A 13,260-nucleotide genomic window follows, 5' to 3' on the forward strand; every position below is an offset into this window, starting at 1 on the left:
CCACTGGGCCAGATCCACAAAAACCTGGCGTAACTTAAAAAATCCCATTTAAGTTACACTGCCTTAAAGTTTCTACCTAAGTGCCCGATCCACAAAGCACTTATCTAGAAATTTCAGGCTGTGTAACTAAAATTCCGCCGGCGCAAGGCGTTCCTATTCAAATGGGGCGAGTCCCATTTAAATGAGGCGCGCTCCCGCGCCAGCCGTACTGCGCATGCACGAAGTTACGTTACGCCAAGTTTTGAGGATCGCGACGGCTTAAAAAAGTTGCGTCGGAAAAAAAAAAAAAAAATGACAGCGTCGCTCGGCATGCATTCCTGAGGGAGAACTCCATGCCAATTTTCAAAGAAAAAACCGGCATGGGTTCACCCCCCAGGAGCATACCAGGCCCTTAGGTCTGGTATGGGTTGTAAGGAGACCCCCCTACGCCGAAAAATCGACGTAGGGGGTCCCCCTACAATCCATACCAGACCCGTATCCAAAGCACGCTACCCGGCCGGTCAGGAAGGGAGTGGGGACGAGCGAGCGCCCCCCCCCTCCTGAGCCGTGCCAGGCCGCATGCCCTCAACATGGGGGGGTTGGGTGCTCTGGGGCAGGGGGGCGCACTGCGGGCCCCCCCACCTCAGAGCACCCTGTCCCCATGTTGATGAGGACAGGACCTCTTCCCGACAACCCTTGCCATTGTTTGTCGGGGTCTGCGGGCGGGGGCTTATCGGAATCTGGGAGTCCCCTCAAATAAGGGGGCCCCCAGATACCGGCCCCCCACCCTAAGTGAATGGATATGGGGTACATCGTACCCCTATCCATTCACCTGTAGGCAAAAAGTTAGTTAGTAAACACACAACACAAGGCTTTTTAAAATAATTTATTATTCTGCTCCGGATGCCCCCCCTGTCTTCTTTATTAGCTCTATTAGCAGGGGCGGCTTCTTCTTCCACTCTCCGGGGGTCTTCTCCGCTCTCCGGGGGGGGGGGTTTCTTCTTCCGCTCTCCGGGGGGGGGCTTCTCCGGACTCCGGGGGGCTTCTTCCATCTTCTCCCCTCTTCCGCTGTTGACTCGGTGAACCCCGGTTCTTCTGCAGATGTCCGGTGCCTTCTTCTTCAGCGCTGGCTGCCTGCTATCTTTGTGTGTTAGCTCAATTTCTAACAGGCAGCCGGCGCGGTCTTCTGTGACGTCAGGTTCTTCTTCTCCCCTCTTCCGATGTTGACTCGTCGCCTGTTGTCGCTGTAATGATGGAAGCGCGCCTTGCATCCCATTTATATAGGCATCACCGTCCCATCATGCTCCGGTAGGTACCCACGTGGTGGGTGCCTACCCACGTGCACCCAACACGTGGGTACCTGCCGGAGCATGATGGGACGGTGATGCCTATATAAATGGGATGCAAGGCGCGCTTCCATCATTACAGCGACAACAGGCGACGAGGCAACATCGGAAGAAGGGAAGAGAAGACCCTGACGTCACAGAAGACCGCGCCGGCTGCCTGTTAGAAATTGAGCTAACACACAAAGATAGCAGGCAGCCAGCGCTGAAGAAGAAGGCACCGGACATCTGCAGAAGAACCGGGGTTCGCCGAGTCAACAGCGGAAGAGGGGAGAAGATGGAAGAAGCCCCCCGGAGTCCGGAGAAGCCCCCCCGGAGAGCGGAAGAAGAAACCCCCCCCGGAGAGCGGAGAAGACCCCCGGAGAGTGGAAGAAGAAGCCCCCCCTGCTAATAGAGCTAATAAAGAAGACAGGGGGGGCATCCGGAGCAGAATAATAAATTATTTTAAAAAGCCTTGTGTTGTGTGTTTACTAACTTTAACTTTTTGCCTACAGGTGAATGGATAGGGGTATGATGTACCCCATATCCATTCACTTAGGGTGGGGGGCCAGTATCTGGGGGCCCCCTTACTTGAGGGGACTCCCAGATTCCGATAAGCCCCCGCCCGCAGACCCCGACAACCAATGGCAAGGGTTGTCGGGAAGAGGTCCTGTCCTCATCAACATGAGGACAGGGTGCTCTGAGGTGGGGGGGCCCGCAGTGCGCCCCCCTGCCCCAGAGCACCCAACCCCCCCATGTTGAGGGCATGCGGCCTGGCACGGCTCAGGAGGGGGGGGGCGCTCGCTCGTCCCCACTCCCTTCCTGACCGGCCGGGTAGCGTGCTTTGGATACGGGTCTGGTATGGATTGTAGGGGGACCCCCTACGTCGATTTTTCGGCGTAGGGGGGTCCCCTTACAACCCATACCAGACCTAAGGGCCTGGTATGCTCCTGGGGGGGAACCCATGCCGGTTTTGTTTTTACAAATTGCCGTGGAGTTCTCCCTCGGGAATGCATACCAAATGCCGTCGCTGGAATGGGCTTTTACATGGTGTGACTAGTTTACACTTTGTAACATCAGCCCTAGTTTTACACTTGCAAAATAACACTTACGGCGAAAAAACGAAGCTGGAAAGCTTTGAGGATCGCCTTAAGTGCTAATTTGCATACTAGAAATGGCATTTCGACTCGAAATGCCCCCAGCGGCGGATGCGGTACTGCATCCTAAGATTCGGCAGTGTAATTCAATTACACATGCCTGATCTTCTGCCTAACTTTGGAAAAAGCCTTTTGAGGATCGTTTCCAAAGTTAGACACAGACTGAACAGCAGTTAAGTCTGCGTATCTCTTTTGAGGATCTGGCCCACTGTCTCTATCTATCTCTCTCTCTCTAACTGCTCTTGTCTGTAACAAAGCCGGAACACACTACACGAGGCCGCCTTGCAGGCTGCCTTTTATAGTGTGGGGCGTGTACTAAACCCCCTGAGCCATAATTGGCCAAAGCCACCCTGGCTTTGGCCAATTATGGCTCTTCGTTTTTTGAGCGCCAAGCATGCGGGACATACAGCATGCTTGGCCAATCATCAGCGCTCAACGCCGCAGTGAATTATGGGACGTTTTGCGTCATTCGAATTTGGCGCGAACGACCCGTTTTGTTCGAATTTCGGCGAACGATCGAACGACCAATGTTCGAGTCGAACATACGTTCGTATCAAACGCGAAGCTCATCCCTAGTACAGATTATCCACAAATGGTCTCGTAGTTCCCTTACCTTATATGTGCTATATATGGGTATATAGTGTGATTTCTCCAAGGTGCGGGTCTCACTGCTTCCACCAATATTCCCTCTGGCTGCTGAGAGCTGTTGGAACTGCCAATGCTCAGTGATCCAAGGGGGCATGTAAAAAAGGGGGAAGAGAGAGAAAAAAAGCAGATGCCTCCAATCGTGAAATGAGTTTTTAAAAACGGGGTTCTTTAATTGGATACAAGTAGACTCTTACATGCAGTATATAGATACAATGCAAAAAGCATAAGGACGTGGCGAGCTTGTTGCCGTCTTACGTCTGTTGGCCTCCGGCTTGTGCAGGTATCACGTGGTCTCGACTCCCTACGGCGTTACGTCACGTGCCTCGTGACTTCATCATCGATGCACGTTGGTGAATAGAGTCACAGATAGTGTGTCATTTTGAGTTTTTACTCAGTTGCACTCTATGTTCGCTACTAGTGTAGCTTATTTTGACTCTATCTGATTGTGGTATATTTTATGTATTTACATATATTGTTTTTTTAACCCTTGTTGTGGTCACTCATCACATATTTGAAGCACTTATCATTTTTATTTTTATTACTAATTTTTCTGTGTATTGTGAACACTTTAGATATAGCTGCCTCAGATTACACGTATGTTTATTTAAGTTATCTGATCTGTATACTCACAGTAGCGCATTAGACTCATCTTTTTATTTACACTTGCAGAGTGCAACTGCACTTTCAAAAGTGCACAGTCTATTTGCCTTTAATAAATCAACCCCTAAGTGTCTAGGCTCCACCAATGGTAATGTATAGTAAATGAAGATGGTCACAATCCCATATGCATACATAAACTATATGCAAGAGAAAAATAAACTAGTATCCAACGCATGTGTTCCCCAAGCAAGAACATCTGTGTCAACATCCCCTTTAAAATTTACATGCTATGGGGGTTATTTACGAAAGGCAAATCCACTTTGCACTACAAGTTTACAAGTGCAAATTGCATTTGACATTGCACTGAAAGTGCACTTGGAGGTGCAGTCGCTGTAAATTTGAGAAGTAGATCTGAAATTAGGGGAAGCTCTACTGATTTTATTATCCAAACATGTGCTGTTGTTTATTTTCCTTGCCTGTCCCCCTTGGATCTACAGCGACTGCCTTTCAGTGCGATTTCAATTTCAAGTGCACTTTGCACTTGTAATGCAAAGTGTATTTCCCTTTCGTAAATAACCCCCTATGTCTCCAGTGCTATTTTCTGTTGTCTTAAATTAAGTAGGTCACTAATTTCTGTGGAAGTATACATATGTTTCAGACATTTTAATTTTATTATGATCGTGATGAACACCTGCAAATACCAGGTAAAATTTAAACAGTGATTGAATCATGACTGAAGAAGCCACAGAGCAAAAGTTGGGTACAAATATTTATTTATTACTTTGTTTTAACCTTGAGATAACCATTTACTTTTTTCTTAATAATTTTAGGAAAAAGGTGTTTCCTAATTTCATATTCAATGGTTTAACTATCACTTTTTTGCTACACAATTACTGATTTGCCTCTTACCAAGAGAGAGAGTAATATTGACAAAAAGTAATTTTTTTCTTTGATTGTATAGAAAAGCCATGACAAGTATAGCAGCATGCACATCTAATGAAGAGCCTCTGCGCTGGAAACTAGTTCTTGTTTTAGAAAATTCTCAGCTTTATGTCCCTCTGCAGCCTCCACATCAGCCAAAACTTCTGGATCCCAGCTAAAGGTTAGCAATGCGGATGGAACCTGCAAGTAAAAAAGTTGAAGTGTAAAAGCACACTCCAGGGTGGAGGTTGAAAGGAAATATACCGTATTTTCCGGCGTATAAAACGATTTTTTGCATCTAAAATCATGCCCCAAAAGTCGGGGGTCGTCTTATACACCGGGTACCTGTGTCAGACGTCGGCCATCCATTATTAAAAAAGCGCGCCTCCTCCTCTGACTGTTCCGTGATAGGCAGAACACTAATTTTCCCAGTAGAGCCTCTGTTTAGTGTTCAGCCTATCACGGATGCCTTCTCATCCTCAGCCTCGGACGAGAGGACATCCGTGATAGGCGGAACACTGAACAGAGGCTCTGCTGGGAAAATTACTGTTCCGCCTATCACGGAACAGCCTGAGGAGGAGGCGCGGCTTTTGAATAATGGATGGCCGACATCTCTGCAAACAGGAGAAGGTAGGGAGATCGCCGAGGCAGGAAATGGAATGGCACAAGTGAGGCATGTATAGATGGCACAGTGAGGCATGTTACTAATGGCACAGTGAGGCATGTATATATGGCACAGTGAGGCATGTTACTAATGGCACAGTGAGGCATGTATAGATGGCACAGTGAGGGGTCGTCTTATACAGTGAGTATATCCCAAAACCAACATTTTAGCTGGAAAATTAAGGGGTCGTCTTATACGCCCAGTCGTCTTATACGCCGGCAAATACGATACTCTACATTTCAAGGAAAATATGATTATACATTTCCAGCACTAGCAACATTATTACTCCAGCTTAGCAGTAAAAATATGATTTAAGAAACATAACTAAATGTATACGGTAAATCTATGAACACATTTTAGCAGTTTTGAAGGAAGAAGATTGTGATCCAATCAAGCACAGATACAAAAATTCCCCTTCCCCCCCCCCCCTTTTTTTCTTTTTCCTTTTTTTCTTTCCTTCCTCTCCGTTTTTTTCATTCTATACTATTTTCTAGCTGTTTCCCTATAGAGGTAGATTAGTCTTCTGTGCCAGAATATGCTAGCTTTGTTAGATGTTCATAGATATAGATGTATAAAAATTGACTAAATGTGTCTGTATATATGGTGTATAAATTTGCATATATTGTTGTTCATAATTAAAATGCCTTTGGATGTCAGTGCTGTTTTTCCTTGAGAGGGGATGTTTTCAACTCTGCTTGGCCATCTTGTGGCCATCTAGCAGCTGACACTTTATGACACCCAGCTGCTCTTTTGGAGATTTTTTTGTTGGTTCTGTCTTTTTTCCCCTCCCTTTCCAGTTTTTTGCCTCCAAACCCCCCCCTTTTTCTTTTTTCCCCCCTCCCCTCTCCCCTCCATCTGAGCTGTGTGTCCCCATGATCGCTTGGTCCTGGACACCTCAGTTAGAATGTACCCGCTGTTGTCCTTTGCTGCCTCTTTGAGGCGTTTTTTGGCTTGGCCGTATGGACACACAAGGGCTTCTTTTGAATGCCCATTGTTTGCAGCGACGCTGTTGCTGTGTGTCATCTGCCGTACCTCCCCCCTCTGCCTCCTCCCCCTGTGCTCCGCACCGCTGCTGGTTAATATCACCAGGGACTCGTATCCCCGCCCATCTATCCTTAGCTGGATTGATGGCCTGTGGGATCATGGGAGTTGTAGGCACTGTGGAGATTCCGGCCACGCGGCGCATGTGCCGTTTGCGTTAGTTGTCCGCGCACGCCCGATGACGTCAGACGCTCGAGTTTGCGGGGGGGGTTTATAAGGAGCCAGCTTATTCCACTACTCTGCTGCTTCCTATTGCGCTCCTGATGATTGGCGACCATACACAGGTGATGACCCTCTGTCCCCAGACAGTCTGTTTAACTTGCTTGCTGCTCTCATCTTTCTTTATTCTTTTCTGTGACTGGCCAATAACCCATTGGCCATTTTAAGTACTCTCTGCTTATAATTTTGTTTTGTTTTGCTTTCATGTGTCTGGCTAACCAGCAACCCCTAGTGGTATTGGTGTGATATATTCTCATACCTTAAATATATATGACTTTCTAATGACAAATCATTTTCTTTTCCTTTCTTCTTATCTCTGAAATATGAACTTATTTGTTTTCAATGTCTTTCTTAAGACTGCGGGATTGGATACATCTGCTCTCCTCTTGTATTACACAAGACGAGGCTATCTGGCAGCTCTCTGAGTTCAAATATCCTGCTTTTTGCTAGTAAGTGTAACAGTGATTTTTTCATCTAAGTATTTCTTTTTCTTTGATGATTGGAACATTATGCTCAATAGGTGTATTGTGTTCCCCACAGTTTGGTCCCTTTCCTCCCCTATGGTCCAGCCTATGCCCCTATGCAGCAGGGACACATCGGGTGAAGGCATTCCTTTCCCCCTTCTTTGGGGGCTGATCTGTTCCTGGGTCCGGGTCATCGTGCAATTTGGTGTCAGTTTCTACTTTTTCCAGGCTGTCAGGTTAGAGTGCATCCCCCTCAAGGAAATTCAACATGTGTAATGTTAAATATATAGATGGAAATTATGATGTATGAATTCCTTATATGTTGTTTTCTATTTTTCTGTTCAGAGCTGGCTTAATAAAAACTGGTCGCTTGTGGAACCCCTGAGGAAGCCGGTTACGGCGAAATATATTGGGTCCAACAACATCTCTATATCGACCAGTAGCTTAATATTGGGGAATTCCAGCAACCCAAATCAGACACTCTGGCAATTTGTTTTTAAATGATGTATTTTGTAATATACAAAAACCGATTTTTTGAGGTTTTAAATAAATTGTTATAAAACTTAATTTTCTGACATTGTCTGTGTTTAAGCACCGCCAACATCCCACTCGCTCCATTATTCTTTTCTACATTTTAGCAGTCTCTCGCAAAATTTTGACCCTTAAAATACTTTTTTAATCCCAGGAAAACCCTACTAAAAAAACCCTACAAGTGCAAGTTGTAGAAAGGCAAAAGCAAAACAAGAATTTGACTGGAGTCAATAATTGGAATAGCAGCACATTTTTAACACCTACCCTGTTTCCCCGAAGATAAGATCTAGCGTTACTTTTGGGGTTGGCTGCAATATAAGCCCTACCCCGAAAATAAACCCTAGTTAAAGTCGTCGTAAAAACGTAATCCGTTTTGTAAAAAGATTATATAATGTGCAGTGTGTCTCCTTTTTGTAACTTTGTTTTGGAAAATACCTTACTTACAGTGCCGCTGGGCGCTTACGTGACCGGCTGGAGATCTTCTCTTCTCCATCGTCAGTGGTCCCTTCCTCTGCAGTGCTCAGAGTGGAGAAGAACTACGGCGGGTCACTGTGCTGGCTATCATGCTTTAAAGGATCAGGTTTTTTTTTTCTTTTTGGGGTTACAACCACTCTAAAATCGTCATGATGACATGACTGTATTTGAATAAATTAAGATAATTGTACATGCTGTAAAGAAATAAGACATCCCCTGAAAATAAGCCCTAGTGTGATTTTTGTAGCCAAAATTTGTATAAGACCCGGTCTTATTTTCGGGGAAACACGGGTAGTTGCTCTGTACAACAAAAGTATCTTTTTTGTAATAGTCCTGAGCTGAAAATGAATGTTAACAATGAAACATAAATTACAATTGTATTGTTACCTAATAGCCAGTAGATAAATTACCTTGTTTGTCAGTAAAGAAATTTACATTTACATTGGTGGTCAGTAAAGAAATGTCAGCTTGAATTGCATTGGTGGTCAGTGTACAAGTGACCCCTTGCATTGAATAAGTGGAAAAATCTAACCCTAACAATGAAGTAGGTGTAGGGTGAAAATCAGTCTGCCACTGCTTAACCACTTCAGCCCCGGAAGAATCTACCCCCTTTCTGACCAGGCAATTTTTTGCGATACGGCACTGTGTAGTTTTAACTGACAATTGCGCAGTCATGTGACGTTGTACCCAAACAAAATGTATGTCCCTTTTCCCCCTATAAATAGAACTTTCTTTTGGTGGTATTTGATCACCTCTGCGGTTTAAATTTTTTGCCATATAAACAAAAGAAGAGTGACAATTTTGAAAATTTTTTTTTTACTTTTTGCAATAATAAATATAATTTCTCCCGCCGTGCAGCGCATGCTTGCTATGGCTCTTAAAGGAGCCGCCATACATATACAGTGATTCATGCAGGGGAGCCATCCTGCCGCCATATATGTACAGGAGTCGGTCGGGAAGTGGTTAAAGTGTTACTAAACCCAGTAATATGAAAATGGTTCACCCCCCCCCATTAAAATACTGCCACTATCTATCTTTTTTGGCTGATATGTATATCATGGTCACGTGATAAACTGCAGAGTTTGCCTGAGTACTGAGTGTTCAGGTAGGAGGAGATTTCCACTACTGCCTGTGTCTTCATGATGTGACATCCCACCCACTGTGTTCTTTTTTAGTTACTGGGCATTGAGGGGGAGGAGGGAGGGACTGGGCTGTCATTTAGGATCTGTATACACGCCCAAATGTGTGATGTCAATACCATGTGACCTAAAATGCTCAGCTCAACAAGGGCATGTTCTCTCCAGCAATAGAGACAAAACTGAGCATGTGCAGCCTTGCTACTCTGACTGTGTCTTATCTGGCCTTGCCAAGAGAGACCCTGCAGGAGGGGGGAGGCCTTTTTACACACTACAGAGGATTAACTCCACAGTGAGTATAAGTATCCATTCTTAATCAGGGTTCTGTGGCTCCTAAGAAACCTCTCATTACAGAGGTTGCTAGAGGTTCTTTAAAGTGTTACTAAAGCCACAACAGTACAATCTGTCTGTATATGCAGAATAGCATGTTTGTTATACTCACTGTGGAACTTAAGGGGTTAATCCTCTGTATTGTGTAAAAAGGCCTCTCTTGGCAAGGAGCCTGCTAAGATTTGCTTTCTACCCAGCACATAACCTGTCCCTGTAGCATTTATACCTACTTCAAATAAACATTTGTGCAGTTTGTTTCGTTCCGAATTTAAGCTCGGATGAATTTTTCCTTATTTGGAAATTTGGATGTGTGAAGCATATGCTTCAGTGTAATTCTCCCTGCTTGTTTTAGTTATATTGTGTGTGTTAGAGGTAAAAAGGGTTCATGTGTTACATGCTGATTGATATGTTAATGACCCTTCCTCAGCCAGCTCCCTATTTCAAAGAGTTAATTGACTCTCTTGTGTGTATTGTTCTAAATGTTAATTGATGAAGGAATGTGTCTGATCAGGCTAGATACTGATTAGTTCAAAGAAATATCCTTATTTCAAAGGATCTGTATTGAAGATCCCCCACTGTGTGAGGGGGGCGGAGATTGTCATTGTAACAGTTGTAACCACATATAAGCTCTGTGTTATACCATTAAAAGTCTGTCTGGTTCCAGCAGTAAGCTTGTCTCATGTGTGGATGATTCTGTGATGTTCTGTTATGGGAAGAAGGGACTGTTTGACGGGGATATCATACCAATACCGTCACAATTGGTTGGCAGCAGTGGGATTTTCCCTTCTATTCCCCTTTACATCCGGATTCCAAGCAGACACTGGAAGAACTACTGGAAGTTTGTGGAAGGATTGCTAGCAACAAAACCAAGCGGGTCATCATAGCAGAATTAATGGAGCGAGACCAGGAGGACGGGATTGCAGCAACGCCAGCAGTACAAGAGATGGAGACACCAGTGATTCAGGAAGAGGAATCGCCAGCCAACAAAGTAATGAGAGAGAAGCTAGCATGGTTCGGTCCGAACCCAACGGCAGATGTGGTGCTGAAAGTGATGGACCTGTTAGCAAAGGCAGAACTACAGAAGGCTAAACAAATAAGAGACGCAGAACTACAGAAGGATAAACAAATAAGAGACGCAGAACTACAGAAGGATAAACAAGTAAGAGATGCAGAGCTACAGTTAAAACTGGCAGCAGTCCAACAAGCAGCCGCACATCCTCCAAACAGTGAGTACAGCACAGCAGATGCAAGGAAGATTCCGTTTAGCGCTTTTAAAGCTTTTGATGAAAAGGACTGTGAGATTGATAACTACCTGGCAGATTTTGAGCGACAATGTAACCTGCACCGAATAGCTAGAGGAGAGTGGGTCGCAATATTGTCAGGCAAAGCTTCTGATGCTTTCCGGACCGTGCCAGATCAGGATATCCATAGCTACGCCCGGGTTAAAGAAGTGCTCCTGGCTCGTTATGCAGTAACCCCAGAGTCCCACCGACAGAAGTTCAGGGACTCACGCAAAACCACGGAAGACTCTTACGCGGAATGGGCATGCCAGTTATCCCTGTCGGCCTCTAACTGGGTTAACAGCAGCCAGGCCACCACCGCAGAGGACATTTTGCAACTAATGCTCCTGGAGCAATTTTACAATCACATCCAGACGGACGTCAAAGACTGGGTGAGAGATCGCAGGCCCATGACTCTACCAGAGGCCGCGAAATTGGCGGATGAATATGCGGATACTCGCAAGACGAACCAGGTCACACCACAGGTACAACCTCCATGACCAACGGCGCCCTCACACCCACCAGCCGCTAGATACCAACCTCCTAACAGACCGGTGACATCTAGCCCTCGCTATCCACGCCAGGAGGACAACAAACAACGCTGCTTCCGGTGCAAACAGCTGGGTCACTTCAAGCAGAATTGCCCCATGAACAACAACACCAAGTCAAATTGGTCTCAACCTGGGTACCGCCCACCAGCAGCAGCCCATTGTGTAGACTCGGCTTGGGATCCCCAGGAGCTGGGTCAGGAAGAACCATTGGGCACCCCTTACGAAGCCCTCACAGTACAATCTGTTATTACGGACAACAGGGAACACCATTGTCAGCTGGTCATGGGTGCCAGCTCTGAGCCGGAGGGGCCCTGGAGGGAGCTGGGCAGAAAGAGGCACCGCCGGCTACCCCCCAAGAAGAAGTTCCTGGAAGCCGTATAACCAGCTGACCTGGGAGGAGAAGAAGCGACTGGAGGAGAGGGAGTCGCAGCGGGCGTCCCAGATGCGGGCCGAGATGTTCACCAAGGGCCCACCGGTGGTCCCTTACACCACCACCCAGTTCCTGATGATGAAGGACCACGTGGAGAGCCTGCAGGACATGAGCAAGCAGGATCTGATCCGTGAGTACATAGAGCTGGAGGAGTGCATAAGCCGCATGGAGGAGGAGAACAACCACCTGAGGTCACAGCGGGCTGACCCCCCCAGGCTCCATGAACTGGAGATGGAGCTGGAGAAGCTCAAAGAGGAGAACCGGCGGCTGCGGAGGGAGCAGAGGGTGGCTGACCCTATGGGGCACTGATCCCCCCCCCCCAGACTCTGAGCACCAGTGCTACAGCATTTCAACAAATATAACTTTTTCTTTTTGTTTTTTTATGAATCTCCTGTGATTGTCACTTCAGAGCCATAACCTGCACTCCCATAGCGGGACACCTAGACGGCGGCACACAGACCCATTCGCCGTCTTCACACTGACTTCTGGTGACTCTGCAGATTGCACCAAGACTTGGGGACTGAACGGCGTGTGATCTGACGACCCGGTGGCATACCTGAGTCTGAAACAGTTGCAAAGGGAGGTCAGTTACGCCAAACAGAGTTAACCTCGGACTAAAAGCTCTGAACCCGTCAACCCTACTGGACCAGGGAAGGTCCAACCGGGTTTGCCGGAGCAGGGAGAAAAAGGGGGGCCATTGTGAAGCATATGCTTCAGTGTAATTCTCCCTGCTTGTTTTAGTTATATTGTGTGTGTTAGAGGTAAAAAGGGTTCATGTGTTACATGCTGATTGATATGTTAATGACCCTTCCTCAGCCAGCTCCCTATTTCAAAGAGTTAATTGACTCTCTTGTGTGTATTGTTCTAAATGTTAATTGATAAAGGAATGTGTCTGATCAGGTTAAACATAGCGGAGCCGAACCGGCTAGATACTGATTAGTTCAAAGAAATATCCTTATTTCAAAGGATCTGTATTGAAGATCCCCCACTGTGTGAGGGGGGCGGAGATTGTCATTGTAACAGTTGTAACCACATATAAGCTCTGTGTTATACCATTAAAAGTCTGTCTGGTTCCAGCAGTAAGCTTGTCTCATGTGTGGATGATTCTGTGATGTTCTGTTATGGGAAGAAGGGACTGTTTGACGGGGATATCATACCAATACCCTCACAGGATGTATCAGCAGAATATAAACCAACATTGTATAGGCAGATAAACAATGCCGACTTAAAAAAAAAAAATGTGTGGGTGTCTCCCCCAATCCATATCAGACCCTTGGGCTGTGGCTGTTGGAGTCTTCAGGCGGGGAGTCTATTGGAATCTGGAAGCCCCCTTTAACAAGGGGCCCCTAGATCCTGCCCCCCCATGTAAATTAATATGGGGTACACTATACCCAGAGACGTATCTAGTGAAAATGGCGCCTATGGCAAGCACTGAAACTGCGCCCCTCTCAAAACATTTGAAACCCATCTTTCAGATAATACTGTCATTATATACAAGTATATAGAGAGAACA

At 46.1% G+C, this 13,260-nt stretch overlaps 1 protein-coding gene across 2 annotated transcripts in view; it reads right to left on the minus strand.

The window, feature by feature from the left end:
- Positions 1-4,462: 4,462 nt before the first annotated feature.
- UBXN6 (UBX domain protein 6) overlaps positions 4,463-13,260 on the minus strand; it is a 479,989-nt gene continuing 471,191 nt past the window's right edge. For both annotated transcript variants that reach the window (XM_040322526.1, XM_040322525.1), the window contains exon 12: positions 4,463-4,828. In XM_040322526.1, the coding sequence (XP_040178460.1) occupies positions 4,700-4,828 (129 nt within the window). In that variant the 3' untranslated portion in view covers positions 4,463-4,699. The remainder of the gene's footprint in view (positions 4,829-13,260) is intronic.

This window comes from Rana temporaria, chromosome 1 (genome assembly GCF_905171775.1).
Source record: "Rana temporaria chromosome 1, aRanTem1.1, whole genome shotgun sequence".
Lineage (NCBI taxonomy): Eukaryota > Metazoa > Chordata > Amphibia > Anura > Ranidae > Rana > Rana temporaria.